The sequence below is a fragment of the Equus caballus genome, chromosome 6, assembly GCF_041296265.1.
Source record: "Equus caballus isolate H_3958 breed thoroughbred chromosome 6, TB-T2T, whole genome shotgun sequence".
Classification (NCBI taxonomy): domain Eukaryota; kingdom Metazoa; phylum Chordata; class Mammalia; order Perissodactyla; family Equidae; genus Equus; species Equus caballus.
In genome coordinates, this window is record NC_091689.1 from 7,735,716 (window position 1) to 7,757,543 (window position 21,828).

Consider the following 21,828-nt stretch of genomic DNA (forward strand, 5'->3'; position numbering starts at 1 on the left):
ACAACACAGACGAACTTTAAGGACATTATGCTAAGTGAAATAAGCCAGCCACAAAAGGACAAACACTGCATGAGGAACTGAGAGTCATCAAATTCATAGAGACAGAAAGCAGGCCGGTGGCCGCCCAGTGTGGGGGGAATGGGGAGTGACTATATAAAGGGTACAGCGTTTTTCCTTTCACAAGATGAGAAGGTTCTGGACATGGATGGGCGATGGTTGCACAATGACACAAATGTACTTAACACCACTGACCGTGCACTCAAAGGATGGTTAAGATGGTAAATTTCATGTTATGCATATTTTACCACAATTTTTAAAAAATGAATTGAGAGTCAAAAAAACACATATCTCAAGGCCTCAGTTCCATTACCTGAAAGGAGCAGGGCTGGACTGGATGGCGTCTGAAGTCTTCCCGCTCCTGTGGCTCCATGCCTCTTCCACCCCCACCAGCCTTCTAGAAGGCCTGGCAGCGCCAGCACCAGAACCAGTTGGGCCCTCAGAAACATTTGTTGGTAGGATGGATGCGGGCGGGTGGAGGATGGAGCCTCCTCCGTATCCCAGGCCCACCAGCCAACAGAGAAACTAGCAGGGTGGACCCGTGGGTGGCACTGTTTAGAAGGGGAAGTCAGGAGAAGTCCACCTGGCTGCATCAATACTGACGTCAGCAGCAAGCGCTGAGGGTGTCCAGGGAGAAAGCAGAACCAGGAACCCAAAGCCCACTCCTGACCCAGCCCCCCACTACTGTGTGACCGTGAACCAGGTGCCTGCCTTTTCTGAGCCCTAGTTGCTCCTGTGCACAACGTGCTCCTCCTGCCTACCCAGGATGGGCTCCCACCCGCCCAGACCTCACCATGGGCTCCGAGTGGCCCAGTGTCAGGGGCAGGCCTTCGAAAACCCCTGGGGCTGTGCAGTTGAGAGTGACATTTGTCATTATCAACGGTTAGGAGGGTGGACCCTGGGGCCCGACACTGAGTCAGAATCCCAGCTCCCCCTCTGAAGAGCTCTGGGGCCCGAGGCCTCAGTTCCTCGTCCGCGATGCGGGTATCATCACAGCCCCTGCCTCTCTGTGCTGTCCGGAAGAATAAAAGGAGTCTATCTGTGCAGAGCTTTCAGAACAATGTGAGCAAACAGAAAGTTCCATACAAGGGTTGAAGTCTCCCTACGGCTCTGATGACTCTTACGGGTGAAAGCAGCCTGGCGCTCCACTTCCCCATCCACCTCCTCCCCCTGCAGACTCCCGCTGACCCCCGACGACTCCACAGGGACATGAGGAGCCCCTGCTCCGGGCCGGCCCCGGGAGGAGAAGCTGTGCACACACGCGTCTCTGCCCAGGTCTCCTGGGTGCCAGGCCACGTGCACAGAGGGCTCAACGTCCGGCCGACCTCGGGGGCCACTCCACTTGGCTACTGCCCTCGGGAAATTCCTTTTGACTCTAATTTTTCAGAAGTTGAGAAAAGCTGCTTCAGCTCTTTCCAAGGATGGGGAGTGGCCATGGCAACAAGCCCCCGTCCCCTCTCCATCCTGCCCCCACCAGTGGACCCCACAGGAGGAAGGTGACCCTAGCACCCTTCTACCCAAGGCCTTGGGCAACGTCTGTTGAGGAAGATGAAAACACGGGTTGAAGATTAAGCCAGTTGCCCTGGCCGGCCTGGCACAGGCTAGAAAACGTGTTTGGCCAGCAGAGCCCAGAGACTGGGCAGAAATCCTGGGCCCGGGATGGGGGTCCCAACCTCAGGGGGTAGGATTTAAGCGAGATGGGGTGAGAAGGTCAGAGGGAGAGCTGGGGACACGGAAAAAACTGGACAAACAGAGAGAGACAGTGTGAGATGGGGGAGGGGGCGGGAGGCCAGAGCCCAGCCCCACAGCGGCCGAAGGGCAGCGGCAATGGAAGAGGAAGAAGAAACAAGCCGCCCTTCCTCCCTCCCGGGACCGCTCAGCGCCCGCCCACCTGCCCGCCCGAGGAAACAGGTGCCGAGGGCTCTCGAGGAAGCCAGACTTTCTCCCGGTTTCCCCTGGGCCACTTTCCCACTCCCTGGGGACAGCGGCAGAGCTCCAGTGGGAGGCCGGCCCCCCCATAGACCGCCACCACCCATCAGCGCACCAGGGAGTAAGAGGACGGCAGTCCTGCCTACCAAGCACCTAATGGGCACCAAGCCCACGGCGGAAGGCCTTTCTTCCCACCACTCAGTAAGCATGTATTGAGTACCTACTGTGTGCCGGATAGTGGGTATACAGCAAAGAACGCAGACTAAAGTCCTTCTCATCATGGAGTCTACATGCTGGCATGGGGGGAGCCTCTTAAACAAGATAAGTAACCACCTAATGTACCAGATGGAGATATGCGCCAGGGGGCAAAGAAAGCAGGGAAGGGACATGAGGTCGCTGGGGGAAGGGAAATGCTGGCACTTGAGTAAGACCCATGGAGGAAGGGTCTTGCAGGGATCCGCGGGAAGAGCATTCCAGGAAGAAGGAATGGCAAGTGCAAAGGCCCTGAGGTAGCATCGTGCCTGGTATGTTCGAGGACCAGCAAGAAGGCCAGGTGGCTGGGGCAGAGTGAGCGAAGGAGAGAGCTTCTAGAAGGAGACGAGGTCAGAGAGGAAACCTGTCCTGCAGGGTTGTGCAGGCCTGTCAAAGAACCGTGGGGTCTCACTCCAAGCGAGGGGGGCAGCCATTGGAGAGTTCTGAATACAGATTAATTAAATGGGTTAATTTGCTCTTTTTATTCTTTTAACAACCTGTCAGAGTAGGTACTATTACTAACTCCCAATCTGAAGAGGGGAAACTGAGATGCAGAGAGGTTAAGCAATGTGTCCAAGGTCACACACCAAGGGACGGAGGGACTGATCCAGAGGAGCGGTCTACCTCCCTCGCTCAGGACCGCTGCTGGGGGCAGGTCCTGACTGGGGAGGAGGGGGGTGTGTCTGTGCACAATCTCCACCACGAGGTGGCTGATCCGACGTCCGAGAAGGTCTGAGCCCCCCGCACAAGTGGGCACTTCGCAGAGCCGGGAAGATGCCATGACCTCGCTCAGGCAGGAGTTCCTCCAGCTGGAATGCCAACCTAGTCCCTCCCGTCCCAACCTCTGACCCTCCTCATGTAAACAAAGCTCCTGCCTGGAGATCCCTGACCCGGACCCCCAGCCATCCTAGACCAGCCAAGGACATTCTGTTCTCAGCGGTGAGGGGCAGCGGGGCTGGAACGATGAGACGATGCTCGCCCCTCCTCACCCCTCCCACCACCCTCCACGGTGTCCCTCCACGACCCCAGGAGATTTCTCACAGCAGCTCCAAGACAGGCCTGCACTCCGGCCTCATCCCCGCAGCCCCCCGAGCCCCCGCCGCTGTCAGATGACCTTCGACTAGGCTCCTGCGAATAACAGCACCCATCTGGAGCAGCACAGCTGGGCAGAGCTGGGGCCCAGAAGGGTCCGAGGGAGGGGGGGCCACTGCAAGGAAAGGGACCAGCTGGGCAGGACCTGGGCCAGGAGGCAGAGCACAGCCACACAGCTCCGGTCCCTGGGGGGTCCATGTCACCAGCACTGCTGCACACTTTATTTCATTCTTTCCTCGACCCTGAATGGAGGGGATGCTTGTAAGCACTGAGAAGGCCTTGGGAGCATCCAGCGAAACCCCTCGCTTTGACAAAAGGGGAAACTGAGGTCCACAAAGAGGACGGGACGGGCCCCTTGTCACACAGCAAATGGATGTCGAAAGAAAGCAGGAGAGCAGGTGGCCTGTCTGAGATTCCAGTGCCCAAGCCGAGCAAGTCACCGCACACACAGGTGTGCGACACCTGCAACTGCCTGGGCCCTGTGACACCCGTGCCCCCTCCTCCAGACTCCCACCCTCCTCAGTGTCACCACAGGCGCCTCTGCACCGCCAGGTGGACTGTGCCCACAGGGGCCCTCCACAGCACAGCCCACACACGCACGTACACGCCCACGCCCACACCTGTACACGCGCAGACCCCGCCCCTGCAGAGGCAGGAGGAAAAGCTCCTGACATTCTCGTCAGCCCAGCGGGCCCCTCTTTTCTGGAAGCCTGACTAGGGGAAGGAGGGAGACGTGGGGGACACGGAGAGAGAGCAGAAAGCAAGTCAGCCAAGGAGCTGGGAGGCAGAACAGGGCCCCTGAATGGGAGCAACCGCCCAGGGAGATGAGCATTGTGGCCAGGCCATCTGTCCCCTGCCTCCGGCCGATGGGTACCTAACCTGGGACCAGGCAGCGGGGAGGAGATGCCATCCCCTGGTCCTTTAAGCCCTGGACGACAGGCACCTGGCCAGGCCTCAAGACACGCGAGATGCCCTTTTATGGGTTTTTCCAAGGCCTGAAGTCTCGAGATTGAAATAGGAGGCCCTGCATGTCCTCAGAAGGGACCTCATGACTCACTTCCTCCCAGGCCAGCATGAGCCTCGGGACGCAGCCCCTCCGCCTGCTCACCTCAGGGCCCAGAACCTTGGGGGCTACCAGCAGGCTCGCCAGCCGGCGGGGGCTGAGGAGAGAGGGGAGGCGGGGCTGCAGGGCAGGGAGCCAAGTGTCACTCACCACCAGTTCATGGCTGGACGGAGGAACGCAAGGGGCAGCCACCTGTGGAAGGAACAGAGAAAGGGCAAGGTCAGCATCCTTCATCCCCACAGAATACCAGGGCCTCCCAAGACCATTCCCTGGCCCCCGGCTCCATCCTAGACACCCGTCCCTCAACCCAACACATCGGCACCCCCCAGTCTGAGACTTCGAAGAAAGACTACGAGGCAACATGGAAAAACGCTCAGGCAGTAACACTCCGGGGGGGGGGGAGCAGCAGAGGGCAAAAAGGAGACGCACGTCCCCGTCCTTCAATTCTGTAAGCAGTAGGCAGACGCTGACAGACTGGAGGTCAAGGCACCAAGATTTTAATAACTGTAGGTTCAACGGTAATAAGAATAAGGATTTTTTTTTTTTCTCTATGTTCTAAATTTTCTACAATATGGTAGGATTGGTTTTAAAGTTCTTAAAAACGTGTTTAAGACCTCAAGAAGAGGCAAAGTCACCTCCCCCATACTCCCCAGTGTCAAGGTGTCTCACCCGAAGGTCAGAGCTGCAGGTGGCTGGCACGGTTTCCCGGAGCACACGTGTGGGAAACGGTGGTGAAGGCCCTGCTGGCTCTCCGAGAGCTGTAGGTCACTAACACACACGGAAGGCCTTGGGCGAGGCCCCCTCGTGGGTGAGCTATTTACTTCACTCATGATCCTCTGGGATGGGGGTGAGGGTGGCAACTTGGGCCTCCAGACAGAGGGGGTGGGGGAGGGCTGGAGCACCCCCCCATCCCAAGATAACATCCTCCCCCCCCAGGCCGGGCAGCCAAGCAGCCCTGACAATTAGCAGGGCCTCTATCAGAGACTCAGAGTGTTCCTTATTTCTAGCCCGGACACGTTTTTCTTGGAGCTCATACCTCAATCTTGGCTCCAGTTCCCGACCCGAACACCAGGCACGGGGCCTACAGAGGGGACGGGCGGGGGCAGGGCTCTCTCTCAGGCACGAGGGTGTGTGGGCACGAGCTGTGGATGGCCAGAGAGGGTAGCTGCCTTCTCAGACAGCGGGCACCCACCCCACCCCGGCTTCCACCCCAGTGGGGCAGCGATGGGGACAACCCACAGCCTGGCTGGAGCTGGCTGTTCAGAGGCCACCCTCAGCTGGGCCCTCCCTCCACCCGACCCTGTTCTGTCACCTGACCAACCCAAGGGACCCCCAGCTTGACACACCACCTGTGGGACCGCATGCCCCGCGCCCTGGAAGCGGCAGAGGCTGGGAGTTCGCATTCCAGTTGTGTTACAGGCTCCCTGCCCGGCTCATCTTAGCAAAGAGGCCTGAGCTGAGTCTCAGCATCTATTGCCCTGTGCTGAGCATTACTCCAGGACTCCTGGGAGAATCACACATGTGACCAAAAAAGGGGGAAAGGAACAATACCTAGCACTTACTGCATATGTACAGACAACAGGCACTGTTACGAGTGCTTTACCCACGTCAACTCACTTAACCCTTTCAACAACCCAATAGTTAGGTCCTATTATACAAGGGGCGCAGAGAGGTTAAACAACTTGCCCAAGGTCACAAGCTGATCAGTGGCCAGGGGTGCAGGGGAGGGTGCCAGGAGAAGAGACCAGGAGCAAGGAGAAGGTCCTGGAGGTGGCTGTGGCCCTCAGGGCACCCTGCCTGCGCTGCCACAAGACAAGGTCTCAGCCACAGGGGGCACTGATGTCCCTGCCGGGCACCTTCAAGGCAGGAGTCCTGCACCCAGCAGTGGCCTCCTGCCTCTGTCCCCTGCCCCACAGCCCCAAACCCCACTCTGGGCTTATACGTTTCAACCTCCTGGGGCCGGGTCCCCAGTGTCTCCCCTCCCCCCCCTCGATCTCCCGTGGGTCCCTCAGGCCAATGCACAGGACAGCGCCTGGCTCTGCTTCCCTCTTTGGAGCGGGGACTGCAGAGGGGCTGGGACCCTGAGGGAAGGACTGAGCTGCGAGAGAGGGGGCCGCTGCAGCTACCGGCACGGCCTCCCAGACGTGGGCAAGTCCCAGCCACCGCCATCGTCCCCCACTCCGTTATGGGAGGGTGGGCTTCTGGTCTCCATTCAGGACTGGGGTTGGGGAGGTGAAAGAGGGGGTTACGGGCACATTGTGAGGGAGAGGCAGAGTGGACAGTGTCCCCCGAGACAAGTGGCAGGGTCTCTCTCTCCCAGCACCACCCCAAGACAGTGGACAGAATGGGGCCCCAGGTATGCTGACCCCAGGCCCCTTCCCTGTCCCCTGAGGCAGAAACAGCCCCTAAGGATACAGATCTGAGGGGCAGCTGTGGACCCCAGTCAGAGTCCCTGATGCCTGGTGCCCCCTCGTGGCCTTCTGCCCCCAGCGGCTGCCTCCACCGGCCGCCCACAGCTGTGCATTCCAGGCCAGCAGGCTGGCCAGCCCACTAACTCTGTTGTGCGTTTCAATGTTTCTTGTCTCTCTCTCCTTTTTTTTTTTTTAAGCAGAGAAATGTTTCCTTAAAAGGCTCTCTCCTTCCCTCCGGCACCCTGGCCCCTGGCCACCCTCTCAGGAGGCTGGAATGTGCCAGGGAGAGCCAGGGCCCCCTGCCACTCTGTGGCCGGTGCCCTATGGCCTCATGCTCCCGGTGTCAGCAGCAACCACTCCTCCTGCTCCTTGGGGACACAAGCTAGGCACCCTCCCTGTGCCGAGGGGGCAGGCTCTGGGGTGCCCACAGGGGCTGTCAGCACAGCCCTGTGAGCCATTCGCCCACCCAGGGCTGGCAGCTCAGAATCCCAGGGCTCAGCCTCCAGGAGGCCTCCTTCCCCGGCTGTCCCTCCAGCGACCCATCTGCACCTCGGGGGCTGAGCGGGCCTGACGCTCAAACTTTCCACTCTGAAAAACACAACAGCAATCAAAGCAGCAGCAGCAGCAGCCACAAAGCCTCCCGTGGCCCTTGCCACATGCCAGGCACCATTCTCGCACTTTGCGTAAATTAACGCATTTACAACGACCCTGAGCATCCCGCTTCGTGGATGAGGACACTGAGGCATCCAACAGAGGCACAGGATGCACACGCGGCAGCCTGGCTGCAGGCAGCGCCGTGCTCCCCGCCGCTCTGCCTTGCTGACCCCCTGTAAGCACTGCCTTCCAGAGAGCCGACTACACCACAGTGGCAGAGCTCCTGGAGCGCAGCTGTGTCGGCAACCCCTGAACCCCTTCCTCAGACTCATTTGGTCCTAATCAAATTGTCTGGGGTGACACTGTGATTACCCCCATCTCACAGATGAAGGAGCCAAAGACAGAAAGGGCAGCAATCTACCCAAGGCCACCGCAGCAGCTCAGTCCGGCTGTGGAGCCCGCGAGGCAGGGAGCTAGGGGTGCAGCGGGAGGGGAGCGCGCCCAGCCCCGACCCGGCAATGCCTGGCATCCATCAGCTGCCCCTACCAGCATCTTCTGAACTTCAAAGGCCCCTGGGCACAATGCCAACAGCAGGGCACACCCTTGGAGACTCCCCCAGGACACAAAGGTATAAAGCGCCAGACAGCAGCCCAGGCGGGAGCTCCCTGCACCACGGGCCCCTGCCCTCCTCTCCCATCATTCTGCCCCCATGCCCCGCGTGCAGGCCCCAAAGCCACATGAAGGGGTAGGCCCCTCTCAGTGCTCCCAGCACACCTGGCTCCGTTCTTCCTCAGGGCCTCTGCACTTGCTGTTCCCTCTGCGTGGGTGGCTCTTAGCCCAGCTGCCTGCATAGCTGGGTCCTTCCCATCCTTCTGGCTTTGGTTAAATGCCACCACCCCAGAAGGCCCTCCCCGGCTCCTTAAGTCACACACACGATATCCTCTCTCCTGCGCTCAGCTCCTCCTTCGCAGACCTGACTAGAATCCGTAACGTAGATGTGTCTGGCTCCGTATCTGTGATCTGCCTTCCCCTCCAGGAAACAGACGCCATGAGGCAGGCAGCTCGTCTCGATCACCACACTGATCCAGCACACAGTAGGTGCAGATTACATATTTGTGGAAAGAATGAAAGAGACTCTGGCCCTGAGGAAGGGAGGCACCTGTAACCACAGTGGGGAAACTCACTGCCATTTGTGAAGCACCTACTGTGCGCCAGGCACATGCCTGACTCTCGGAGACCCTCCATCCAGTAGGGTCAGTGACGTTGCTCCCATTTTACAGATGAAGAAACGGAGGCTCAGAGAGGTCATGAACTTTCCTGGGGCCAGTCAGCTGGGAAGAGGCGAGCCACAGATGAAGTCCTGGTCCCTGGGGTCCAGCTGTGGCTCCTTGTAGAGCAGGGGAACCCAGCACCCGCCTAGCACTGCCCCATCACCTCGCTACCTGGCAAGTGGCAGGGCCTGGGCCCAAATAAGCAACACACCCCCCCTCAGATCTCAGCCCTGGTGACAGAAAATCCCAGACCCCTACACTTGGCCGGCCCTCCAGAGGGGCTCCCCACACCCATGTCCACCTGGCGGCTGCGGGGCACAACCAGCCTGGCCCACAGCCCAAAACAGACCCACTTGAGTTTCTGATTCCAGCATCTCATACGATACCGAGCAGAAGAGTTCTTTTTTTTTTCCATCTCTTGCTAGCCCCCCCTTTTTTTATTGCAGGAAAATGTACACACAATAAAATTTACCATTTTAGCCATTTCTAAGTGTACAATTCAGTGGCATTAAGTACATGCATGATGCTGTACGACCATCGCTACTACTTGTTTCCAGAAGTTTCCATCATCCCAAACAGAAGCCCCGCATCCATTAACCACTGACCCCCTCGCCCTCCCCCCAGCCCCTGGCAGCCTCTCCTCTACCCTCGGTCTCTATGAATCGGCCTATCCGAGGCACCTCACAGAAGAGTACTCACACAATACTTGCCTTTTTTGTGTCTGGCTTGTTTCACTTAGTGTTACGGGCTGAATTCTATCCCTCGACATTCCAGGTTAAAGTCCTAACCCCGGCACCTCAGAATATGGCTATATTTAGAGAAAGGGCCTTTAAGGAGGTGACCGAGTTAAATGCGGCCATTACGGTGGCCCCAATCCCATGACCACTGTCTTATGAGAAGAGATCAGGACCCAGAGAGTGACTGGGGCACACGCACAGAGGGAGGACCACATGAGGACACAGGAGGAAGGCGGCCGTCTCCCAGCCACGGAGAGAGGCCTCAGAGGAGACCAGCCCTGCCAGCACCTGCGTCTTGGACGTCCCGCCTCCAGAAGTGCGAGCAAAGAAATTTCTGCCGTGTGAGGCTAGCATGCGGAGTTTGGTCATGGCAGGCCCAGCACACACTCAGCACGCTTTCAGACTCGTTCATGATGAGCAGGAATCAGAGCTGCCTCCTTTTCAAGGCCGAATACTACTCCACTGTGGGAAGACACCACATGGAGTTTACCCAGCCAGCCACTGACGGACACTTGGGATGTTTCCAGGGAAGTTCTTGCCGACACCCACCTCACATCCCTGCCCCAACAACGCCAGGCACCCACCCCGAATGACAACAAAAGACACATGGAAGGGAAGGAAACTGGGTTTGCAGGGCACCTACTGTGCCTCACTAAGCAGGGTGCTTTATATACATTCTTTTATTTAGACTTCTTGACAAGTTTTTGAGTGAAATAGGCTCAGAGAAGTTAAGCAACTTGCCCAAAGTTGAACAGCTAAAATTAGTAGCAATGGCAGAAGCAGAAGCGGCAGTTGCTAAAATGTTGGCCAGCTCCCTGTGTGCCAGGTCCCTGTGTCTATCACCCTTCCACGCCTCATGATGCCCAAGGTAGGTGACAGTACCTTCATCTGACAGGATCTCAGGCAGCCCCCTCAACAATCCTGTGAGATCAGAGATGGCACCACTACTGGGTGACACTGCCGGGACCGCCACCTGGGCCTGCTGACTCCAACACCCAACTTCCCCAGCATGCCACGCAGCCTCACGGCCAGACGGGGTGCGCACTGCAGCAGAGTGCCCGGAGCTGGAGAGCACGGAGGGCACTCGGGGTACCAGCCAGGCCCCACGAGGAGGAGGCCTGAGCTGGGCATCCGGGACACACAGGGTGCTGCGTGTGTCCCCTGTGTGTCTCTCCGACTCCCCGGGCAGGCCCCGCAAGGGCAGGAAGCACACCACCACTTCCGTGGAGAAGCCTTCTCAGAGCCGGAGTGCACAAGCCACGTGGACAAGGCTTGAAAGGCAGACCTGGGAGCGGGCACTGCGGGTAGCAAGAATCACAGGAACAGGCGTGGAGCTGGAACACGTCCCCTGCCAGAAGCTGCCCCTTTGGCTGGCACACAGGACAGGGGAAGAGAGGGCACTGAAGGGAGTACTGAAGGAAAGAAAGGAAGAAGACCGGTGCACACTCTCTTTCCAGGCTGGACCATGTCGACTCTGAGTATCCAGAAAAGGTCGTCACACTCTTGACTGCTGGCACTGGGGAGCCATCAAAGGCACATGAGTAGGAGAGGGACTGGGGGAGGTGAAGTGGGGGGAGGTGAAGGCATGCAAGAGATGTGCAGTCACGTTAATAATAATGAGGGGGGAAGATGGAGGGAGGGGCCACAAAGCCCAGAGACGGGGCAATCGGGCACCCTAACCTAGGGACCCTTCCCCCCCCCCCACAAAACACACATCTGGACAGTGCCCCCCAGGCCTCCACTTCTCTTCCCCCCTCTAGAGCATGACAGCACAGTCCGCCACTCCCAGGGGATGGGTAGTCCCCAACTTCTGTTCAGAGAACCAGTGGCCAGGACACAGCCATCTTCTGAGCCCTGGTCACTGAGGTGACACCAGAGGGTCAAGAACAATCTAGACAAGGATCCCTGAAGGATCCAGCCTGCGTGGCCTGTGACTGAGAAAAGAGCCAGACGCCCCCTCATCTGTGGCCAGCCCAGCACCTCAGAGTTCACACGACGAGTCCACTGGGCTCGTCCTGAAGGCCCCAGCCGGCCCCTGAGCGCCGGGCAAGGGCAGGCTGGGAAGCCCCGCCAAGCGGACCAAGGGATGGCTTGGGAGCCAGGTGGGAGGCGAGTGTGCACCCCGCTCCAGGACCTGAGGGTGCTCGACAGTCAGGCAGCTACACAAGGCCACGGGCACGGCAGGGGGCAGGGGCCAGGGGCCCACGGGGCAGAACCACAGCACGGCTCGAAGACCTTGCAGGCTGAGTCTCAGGCCCTGGGCAGGGGCATCCTGGGAGGAGTGGCCACGGCCCTGCTCCCTGACTCCACTTCCTCCCGGCCTCTGTCCTCCCCGCCAGGCCGCCTGTCCACACCAGAGCCTGCTCGCGGCCTCCCCGGCCATTTCCTTCCCTTATATAGAGTTCTGTGGGGGATCAGGAGAGGAAGCACATGGAGTTCCTGGAGGCAAGAAGGGGCCTGTTCCCAGGGACACCTCGAGCTGAGGCGGGGAGGACGTGGCTCAGCCCAGAGTCCCCTCCAGGGCCAGGGGGCCAGCGGGGGGCAGGGAGAGGCCTGGGCCTTCCCCACCTAGCACAGGCTCCCACTCAGAGCCCAGGCAGAGGAGACGTGGTACTGCCCCCAGGCTCTCAGCCCTGCCCCCTCCTCAAAATCCTCTGAGCCAGGCGCCTCTTGGACACGGACCCAATCAACCTGCCACCAAGCTCCAGCAGGGCCCCCCCTCCCCAGTCCTCTCTCTTGTCTCAGGACCCCCTCTTCTCGGGCCCCCCTCACTGGCCTCTAGGTCCTGCAACACACTCAAGCCAGTGCCCTCCAGGCAGAGGAGCTTCTCTGTGCAAACACCTCCTTGACCTCTAGCCACACCCACACATGGCCTGACCTGCGTTCCAGCCTGACCCTCACAAGGGGAGAGCCGGGCATGCCGACCGTCCACTCTTGAGCCCAGGAATGCGACTTCTCAGAACAGCCTTCAGCCAGAAGGTCCCAATAACAGCAAAGGGGGTGGGCCGGGCCTGGCAGAGCATGCTGCAGGACCAGCAGGCAACCCCATGGAAGCTGGTTCCCTCTGAGCCCTTCCGGAGGATGGCCTACGACCTGCCCACGCCGGAGGCCTCGCTGGCTGAAGAACATCTCTGAAGACTTGCCTCCCCTCAAACCTAAGGTGATACCCCGGCTCAGGAGCCACACTCACCCACACCCAAAATCAGTGACTCCAGGAGGGCTGAGGTTGCGCCCCAGGCCGGGCTTCTTAGGATGAAACCCTAGCGAGCTGGAGAATCACAGAAGCTGAGTTCAGCAAACCCACACCAAGCGCCTACTATGTGCCAGTCCCTGGGAGCAAGCCAGGGGTCAGAGAGGGGCCGGGCAACAGCCACAAGACAAGGGTGGGGCTCGCGGGGCCACGGGGGAGCACCAGCAGGGATGAGGAGACAGGCTGGGCCCAGGGCTTGACACGGGGCAGCATCCTGGACGCAGAGCCCGCCCCACCCCACCTCCTCCTGGGCTCCCCAGCTCAGCCACTGACACCCCACTCCCCGCTCCCCCGCCACCCAAAGCTGACTCTTCCTTCCCATCCCACCCCCACCCCAGGCCTGGACAATTCCTCCTTCTAACGTCTCTCCTAGCCACCCGTCCAGCCAGGGCCCTTCATCACAGAGGTGACTGCCATGGCCTCCTGGTGCGCCTCCCCGTGCTCCGCCGTGGCCTTCGAACTTGCTCTCCACTCTGCAGCCAGGGGCTCCTTCCAAAACGCACCTCCCGTCGTGTCACTCCTCCATCTGATGTCCTTCCACGCTCCCAGCTCCACAGGAGCAAGTCCAAAGCCCTTCTGTGTCCTCACAGCCCCGTGGGACCTGGCTGTGGCTCTCTTCTCGGTCCCATTTCTCACCTCTCAGCCCCAAAGCCCTGCCTCCATTTTCAGAGTCGCTTTTGTTCCCTATCGTACGCTCGGAGGTAGGGTTATCAGCCCATTCTACAGATGAGGAAATGAAGCTCCGAGGTCACACGCCCAGCCCAAGGTCACCACCAGGAAGGAACGGAACCAGAGTTGCACTCTGGCGGCACCCCAAGCCCCCGCTCTGCCCAGGACCACACCCCCTTGCCCAGTTCGGGGCACAAGAAGGTTTCCTGGAGGGCACGGCCCCTGAGGTGGGGGGTGGGGAAGATGTCAAGGGTAGGAGAACAGAGAACAGAGCAGTCGGCTAGGTTCACATAGCAAAACAGAGAAAACAGCACAGAGAGGCGATTCACGGCCACCCTGTGCATGGCCTGGAGGGCTGGGCCACGGCAAATGTCCAGGGCCAATGAGAGAGGGCACGGGCGAGGGGCAGGGCCGCAGGCCAAGAGTCCAGCCTGGAATAGGTGACTGCCAACAAACTAAGAAGAGGTTCTGAGCTGGGGAGAGAGGTTACCGAGAGAGCTCCAAAGGGACCTAAGACGACGGAGAAGTCAGGCACGGCTGCGCGGCCCGGCCTGGGGGACGCGGAGGAAGCAGGGCCTCCCTTATATAGGTAGAGGCACTGACCAGGCGACTGCACATGCAGACTGCGGGCTGCCTCCTCCTGAGGCCCAAGGAGCAGGGGGCAGCCCATCGTTCTTCCCACCTGGAGAAGGGCCATTGTTCTGAAGCAGCGGGGGGAGTGACACCGGCTGCAGCACAGAAAACACAGCCTCTAGGAAGTTCCTAGAAGAATCTGGTCAAGGAAAGGGCTGTGGTCTGTGGTCAAGGTTCTAGTGGGACCAGGGGCCGGGGGAGGGAGGAGGATGGGAAGCAGGACCCTGCATCCGCTCAGGACTGGCTGAGGGCCCCTCGGTGCCAGGTTCCCAGCCACGGAGACAGAGACGAACAAGATAACCGGGCCCGGGTGGGGGGACCTCATGGCCCAGCGAAGGAGACAGGCATGTAAACAGAGAATTATAAAAGAGCCCAGCGGCTGCTATAATGGTATGAAGAGGGCTATTATTTCCCTGAGATTCAAGTCCATCTGTTTTTCCAAAAATTACACCCAGAGGGAGCCTGCCCACCCCACCCCCTCACTCCCCACCAAGAGTTTCTGTCCCTAGATGAGAACTTTAAGGGACAAAAGTCTTTGACCCTAAGTTGTGCTAGAACAGTAAGGCAGGAAGGATGCATGGGAAAAAAAATCTAAGAGCAGGGGGGAAACCCAAGAAGGCAGAGGGCTCCAGAACTGCTGAGGAGCAGCCAGCAGCCAGGACGCCGCAGCGGAGGCCAGGGGGAGGGTGTGGGAGAGGACGGGGCTGAGCCAGGCCCCAGATTGAGAGTTCCGGGGCTGGGGGCCACACTCGAACCACAGAAACATCAGAGGGTCCCCTCGCTTTCTTCAACTAGCCCAGAGTCTGCTCACGGGCCAGGACAACGGCCCACAGGCCCCTCCATCCACACTGGCAGGGTGCCCTTGCCAACAGCAAGGGTTTCCTGCCCTGCTTCCTATCTCAAAGATGCCACTGATGGCGGCCGGCCCGGTGGTAAAGTAGTTAAGTTTGTGCACTCCACTTCTGTGGCCCTGGGTTTGCAGGTTCGGATCCCAGGCACGGACCTTAACACCGCTCATCAAACCATGCTGTGGCAGGTGTCCACATATAAAATAGAGGAAGATGGGCACGGATGTTAGCTCAGGGCCAGTCCTGCTCAGCAAAAGGAGGAAGACTGGCGGCGGATGTTAACTCAGGGCTGATCTTCCTCAAAAAAGATGCCATTGACTGCCTGAGGCTCCATCCATTGGAAGCAGCTTCTGAGGAGGAAAAATGCTACCCGAAATGGACACTTCGATTGTAAGATGCATTCCAATTTCAGAAACATTAAAAGGTAAAACCGAGACATCTCAGATTTGAAGAAATGCCTTAAACTTTTGTCAGTTCTCCAGGCTCCTAAGCTGCCCTGTGCTGCTGCCGAGGAGGAAGTCCTTGCCCGTGTCCACCTACCTCCTTTCTTACAGATCAAAGGCTTGCCCAAAGAAAGAACAAGGCAAAAAGCACACCCCACCCCATATGACCCAGGAGAAAATCCCAAATCCTCAAAGCCCATCTGTGGCCTTTGTGTTCCCTGGACCCTGAAAGGTCTTTTTGTCTCATCGCCAGACTCCAAACCGTTCTGAATCTAACCAAATCTGGGAGCTAGGAGCAGGTTCTGAAAGACCATTACACCTTCTGTTGATGGATCCGTATTTCCAAATTCCTGGAGACACCAAGAGGCCATGAGTTTCCAACCAAAGGGCAAGAGGAGAGACAGAGAACGTCAGGCACGGTTCAAATACCAGTTTGCCATAGACCACCTTATCGGATGTCCCTGAGTCTGTTGCTTCATCTGTAAAATGGGGGTAAGGAGACCTACTTTGCAGAGTGGTTGGAGCACAAATAAAGCTGACTGAGTTGACATGAGTAAAAACGCCTGGAACAGCACCTGCGTGGGGAGCGTCGGCTCCTTCTGCTCGAGAGGATGCAGTGACTGCCCCTCTGGGTGCCCAAGCGTCTTCTCTCGCAGAGCAGTGACCCGCGATGTGCATACAACGGGTCGGGCCCCCTTCTAAGCCTTTTCTGTGTCTCAACTCAGCTAATCATCACTTCCACCCTGAGGTAGGTTCTCTTCTTATCCCATTCCACAGAGGAAGAAACTGAGGAGCAATCACAGAACGAGAAGAGGCAGGCGAGAGCTAAGGTCCGGGCGAGCTGAAGTTAGTGCTTGGAATGGCATAATCCAAAGCAAAAGAGTCCCATCCAAAAACTCCACGTTTTTTCCCTGCACTTTCTGACTCCTCCATGGCCTAAGCTTCAGTGATCTGAAAATTCACTCGTGTGGACAACTCCTGGGCCGTGGAGGGCTGTGACAGGAGCCGTCCTTGCAACAGCGCCACACCATCAGTGCACATCAAGGGCTGGTGTTCTGGAACCCCATCCGCTCTGACGGACTGCGCCAGGAGCCCCGGAAGCAGGAGGTCTCCAGCGCAGGACAGCCCAGTCCATGCTGCTCCTTTAAATCCATCTGTGGCCCAGTCGCAGGAAGGCCCCTCTCGCTCCCAATTAGCGGCAGCAGAGACTTGAAGCAACGCCAGCACTGAAGGCCAGCGGAGGCCTGGCTGTCACTGGCATTGTTCGGCTCCATCTGACGCATATCCACCCCCCTGCAATGTTTCCTGGTTCCCCGGGAGGACCTCCAAGATGCACGCATCTGAAACCAGGTCCGAGGGGGCGGGGGGCGGGGGGTGGGGGAAGGGCGGCGGAAGACCTGGCTCCATCTGGCTCGGAAAACACAGGCAGACTTTAAACAGACAGGAGAGAGAGCTCACATCACATACAGCCCCGGTGACCCAGAGACACCGCGGAGGTGCACACACGGCTCAGACGCCCCGAGGCACACACAGAGCGCACAGGCAGGACCACTGCCAGGTCCAGATGCAAAGTCACTCCCTGGTGCTCCCAGCCCCACCCCAGCAGAGCGGCACCGACAGGAACACAGCAGCACGGCCAACACACCCCCTGGCAGGGGCAGTCTGCATGGCCCTGAACGCAGCTGATTTCAGGAAACAGGAGAGGAAAGGACCCGTGCAGCCAGACTGGGAGGTGGGGGCGCGATCCAGATGCTCACCCAGATCTCTGAGGGTGTTCTTTCAAAGTGCCCACAGGACCCATGGCGGCCAGGCAGGTGACAAATTCCCCCTGGACTCATCTGCCCCTCCTGAGCCCTGCCCATCCTTCTGGAAGAGCAGGTGAGGGGAAAGGCACAGTGAGGGAAGCAGGGTGGGAGGCACCAGAAACAGGAGGGCAACTGTACAGCCTACGGGGTGGACCTGATGGGAGGATACACATCCTAAAGATTACGGGATGAAGACACGGGAGCAGGAATGTTAGGGGTGGAGGTGGTAAGGAGGAGGAAAACAGAGTTTAGGGCTTGTGGGACAGCCATATTCTGGGAATACCTAGGATGCGCTGTCTACATCGGACACAGTCCCATATTTAACCCTTTCAACCACACACACAACAGGCAACGCTCCCTTCTTCCATATGGGGCCACTGAAACTCAGCGAGAAAAAAGTAAGTTGCCCAAAGTCACACAGCTGTGAGCAGCTGAGCTGGGACTCAAACCCAGGACGGCCGGACGGCCAAATCTATACGCCTGCCAGTTTGGGCAGCGATGGGGCCGAGGGGTGTGGAGGTATAGATGGTGGGAGGGGCTGATGGGGCGGGGCACAGAGAGGCCAAGGGGCATGCGGCCTGGACCCCCAGCTCCTAAGGATGGCAGGGACAGCAGAGCTCAGGGTGCAGTGACTCAGTGGCTGGGCCTCCGTGGAGCATTTCCGGAGCCCCAGACAGCTGTGCACAGTCTAGGAGCCACCTGCCCAGCAGAGACACTGGGCTATTACTCACAACTCTTACTCACTCTCCTCTGCGCCCCACTCCCCCAGTACCTCACTCACTCCCATTCTGCTCCCTGAAAGTGGCCAAGAGGGAGCCACAGATCTGCACGGTCCCCTCCCTCGCTTTGCAAGCTCCAATCCTGCCAGCGCATCCCACCTGAGTCACTGGGACAGAGAGCCAGGGACTCCGGCCCTCTCCACCCTGACCAGCTGTTGCCCTCTGCTCTGTTCCAAGAAATGGAGCTGCCTGGAGGAGTGGTCACCAGGCAAAGACCAGTCCAACCCCAGGGCTGGAAGGGACCTTCCCAGCATCTCAGCTGGCTTCCCAGCAGATGCCTAGGACTCCCAAGGGCCCCCACCTCCAAGCTGGATGGCTCTCCCAACAGCCCCAAGAGGAGGAGCCTCTCTGTTCAGAAGGATCATGGACGCGCCGCACTTCAGCACTGGTTACAAAGAGACAACGCCCCTACTCCAACTGCTCATCTCGCAAATGAGGAAACCGAAGCCCAGAGACCAGGAGGCATTTACCCAAGGTCACACAGTGCCAAAGAGGGCTAGAAACAGGCCACAGGACCCCCCGCACCACTCCCTCCACTGCACTGCATAGCTCCTTCCCATGCCTGAGTCTGGGGAGGCCCCTGAAGTCTACCCTCACTCCCTCCTGTTGCAAAGCAAAGCTGATCCCACGACTCTGGAGATGCGAGATCTGAACGCAAGATCTGAACACGAGATGAAGAGGGAAGGAAGGAGTGGCAGCCAGACGGTGGTCAGTGTAGAGAATCACTTCCTAACAGTGAAGAGCCATCAGGAACAGTCTGCCCGGGAAGCAGGGAGACGAACCACAGGCCTTCCGGAGGCCCTGGAGCTGAAAGGCCAGGCCCTCTGGCGAGAGATGATGGAAGGCATTCCTGGGGTCCCAGCAGGGGACTTGGGAGAGTCCCGGCCTCCCCACCGCTCACCTCTGCTCCCCCCACCCTCGCCCCGCTCTCGCTGGCCCTGCTCCCCCAGGGCTCCAGCCTGGAATCCAGCCTGGCCTCCCCTCCGCTCCCACGCTCAGAGGCACAGCCCCCGAGTGGTGTCAGAGGCAGCTCCTAAGGCCCCACTGATTCCTGGAGGCCTCCAGAGGGGCCTCCTCTATCTCTCGCACTCCCCCACCTCCCTCTGGGCAGCTGCATTCACCCCTGCCGAGAAGCCCCTGCCCCTCTCTCCCCCGCACCAACCAGAGCAATGACAAGAACAGTGATGACAACCAAGGGTCACACAGCACGTCCTCGCACTGGACTCAGTTCTATTTGCTCCCCACATTTTACAGGTGAGCAAGCTGAAGCATGGCAGATCGGGGAAGTCATCTGTGGCCACAAAGCCCGTGGAGTGGGGACAGGACTCAGACCCAGGCAGTGTGGCCACCCAGTGTGTGACCTGGACGCCCAGGCCACACTGCCTGGTGACAGGAACTGCTCCAGGAGGTTAAAGCTCCTGAAACCTCTCCCTGATCCACGCAATCACTGAGCACCTGCGACAGACCAGCCACCTGGGCTTCCGACACCCCACCTTCCTCTGGGCTCTGGACTGGCCGCCCCCGTCCAGACACTCACCGGGCCACCTCCAGTCAGGCCGGCACCCACCGCCTCCGAGCAGGCAGGCTCCTCCACCCTGCCTAGGGGACACTCCTGGTCGTTCATTCATTCAACAAACAGTGAGGGCCAATTGTGTGCCAGGCAGATGGTGGAGGAGGCCCCCGAGAGAAGCCTCTTGATTCCTTAGAAATGCGAGCTGCCCACGGGCTGCCCTCACTCCCACCTGCTGCAGCAGGCCATTCTAGCCTCCCGTGTGAGGCCTCCCCACTGAGGGCTCTCCTCCGGCCTGAGAGATCTCCCAGGAAGGAGATTTCAGGGCCTCCTTGGCCTCCCGATCCGAGAGAGGAGGACAGCAAGTGGGAAGGACACCCAGAGAGATGAAGTGACTCGGGAGAAGACTTCCCAGCCCGGGGCTGTGGAATTTGCACACACACTCCAGGGGCCCTGGGTGTGGGCTGTCCCCAGGTCTCCCTGGCCCACCACAGCCTCCACAGCTGCCCAAATCACCCTCCTAAAGAACATTCTCATCACGGCTCTCCCCTGCTGAAGCTCTCTGCCACTCCCCTCTTTAACCTGGCCCAGAAAATCCCCCAAGCAATAGCTCCAGGCTCCCCCAAAGCCAGCCTTTCCCACACACGCCCCTTACTGTGGGCTACCTTTGTCCCGGGCACTGGGCTGAGAACTGCACAAACAAGGTCTCATCTCTTCCCCACCGTGACTCCATAAGGTGGGAACATCAACCCCATTACTGATGCAGACACTGAGGCTCGGCCCGCGGTCACACAGCTAGCAAGCAGCACAGCTAGGAGGGACCCTCGAGTCTGTCGGACTCTCACCCAGGGCTGGAGCCATTATTTTATCCATCCTGAGCGCATGTCACCGTGCCCGGGTGCAGGCCTCCCCTCCGGCCTGCAGAAGTCTTTGTCCCTTTTCCCTCCTGCAGAACTCCTCCTCAACCTTCAAACCCATCGCAAATGGCACCTCCCCTGCAAAGCTTTCTCCACTCCACCAGCTTGTGCGCCCTGCCTCCTGCTTGACGTCCCCCTGCACTTTGCAGAAAGCCCCTGGCTGCTCCCCTCTGTCTCCCCCTAGACCGTCCAACCCCAGACCCCTGGCACCTTGCCTGGCCTATGGTTGATGCCCCAAAAGGCTTTTAAGTGAATAGTCAGGAGACTGTGTACCCATCTGGACTCAGCAGCGGTCACACAGCCTGCACAGCAGGTGCCCGGGCACCGCCCCTGGCCCGATGAGCGGACCCCCAACCCCAAGCAGATGTCAGGTGCCCCTTGTCACAGCCCCATGCCCCAGCTCCAGTCCCTGGGTGGGGGCTTCTCCCCGTGCCCACCTCCCTTCCTGACCCCACTGCCCCTCTCTGCTGAACTAGCTCAGTGGTTTCTGGGAGTCTCAGCTGGTGATTAGGGCGCTAATCAGCAGGACTTCCTGCCAGCCACCGCCAGAGGTGGGGGTGGGGCGGGGAGTGAAGCAAGGTCAATCCAAGGTGAAGTTCACAGCCTGGGAGGGACACGGGAGGGGTGGGGGGGGATGGGCGTGTTGGGGAGGGAGTGGGGTGTCCAGGGAGGGGGGTGTGGCTCCTCCAGCCCAGCACCTCTGCAGCCCTTCGACTCACAGGTGAGGACACTGAGGCCAGCGAGGGAGGGACTCATCCAGAGTCCAGGGACAGAACAGGCACACTCTCTCCCCAGCCCTGGCCACAGGAACCCCAGGGCGGACGCCCTCTCTGACGCTTCCCTCAAAGCCCTCCACCCCGACCCTGTCCTCAAGCCCAGAGCTGAACCCACAGACTGCTCCCAGTGAAGGGCTGTTGTAGACCTGTTGATTGCTCTCCTCTGGTCAAGGTCAAGGGTCAAAGGTGAGCCCCTCCTCTGGCCTAGAAATGGGGTAGAGTGAGGAGGGGAAGCGAGGTGGGGCTGGGCAAGCTCAGGAACCCTCCCCAGCTGTCATCATCATTAACCCAGGCCCATTCTTTCTCCCAAAAACAGCTTAATGCCTTTTGCAGCTGCAACTGGGCGGGCCAGGGGTCCGGAAATGGAGCTCACCTCCGACCCAGAGCCACCCAGGCTCCCTGGGTGGGAACCAGGGCTAGGTGGAGAGCGCAGCTTGGCAGGCCCGAGGGCTGACCTCTGCTAATGAGGAATGTCAGGGGCACTGGAAAGCGGAGACCGCAGAGAGCAGAGGCCTGGGATGGAGAGCGAGTGTGGCCAGGAGGCCCCCATCACGGGTTCAAAGCTCCCTCTATACAGCCCACAGGAAGGGCTGGGCAGAGGTCTCCCCACCTCCTACCAACAAGGGGCTGAACTGAAATTGCAGCAAGAGGGATGCAGGTTAGACTTCAGAGAGATTGAGAGGGTACAAGACACTTCTTTGGGGATCCCACCTTAAAACACGGAGGCCACCCCTATGGGCACAGCCTGCGGTCAAGAGCAGCCTGCCAGGCCTGGGAGTCTCCGACTCAGGG

The 21,828-nt window shown here is 59.3% G+C and overlaps 1 protein-coding gene across 31 annotated transcripts in view; it reads right to left on the reverse strand.

Moving 5' to 3' along the window:
• TNS1 (tensin 1) overlaps positions 1–21,828 on the reverse strand; it is a 206,661-nt gene that overhangs the window by 106,495 nt on the left and 78,338 nt on the right. For 20 of the 31 annotated variants that reach the window (XR_011439835.1, XM_070270468.1, XM_070270454.1 and 17 more), the window contains one exon: positions 4,544–4,585. Coding sequence is in view for 7 of the 31 variants with exons in the window: in XM_070270454.1 (XP_070126555.1) it covers positions 4,544–4,585 (42 nt within the window). In the remaining 24 variants the exon portion in view is untranslated. Of the gene's footprint in view, positions 1–4,438; positions 4,586–5,062; positions 5,159–8,172; positions 8,268–21,828 lie in introns of those variants that run through there. The other 11 variants (XM_023642296.2, XM_023642297.2, XM_070270451.1 and 8 more) reach the window with 3 other exon arrangements.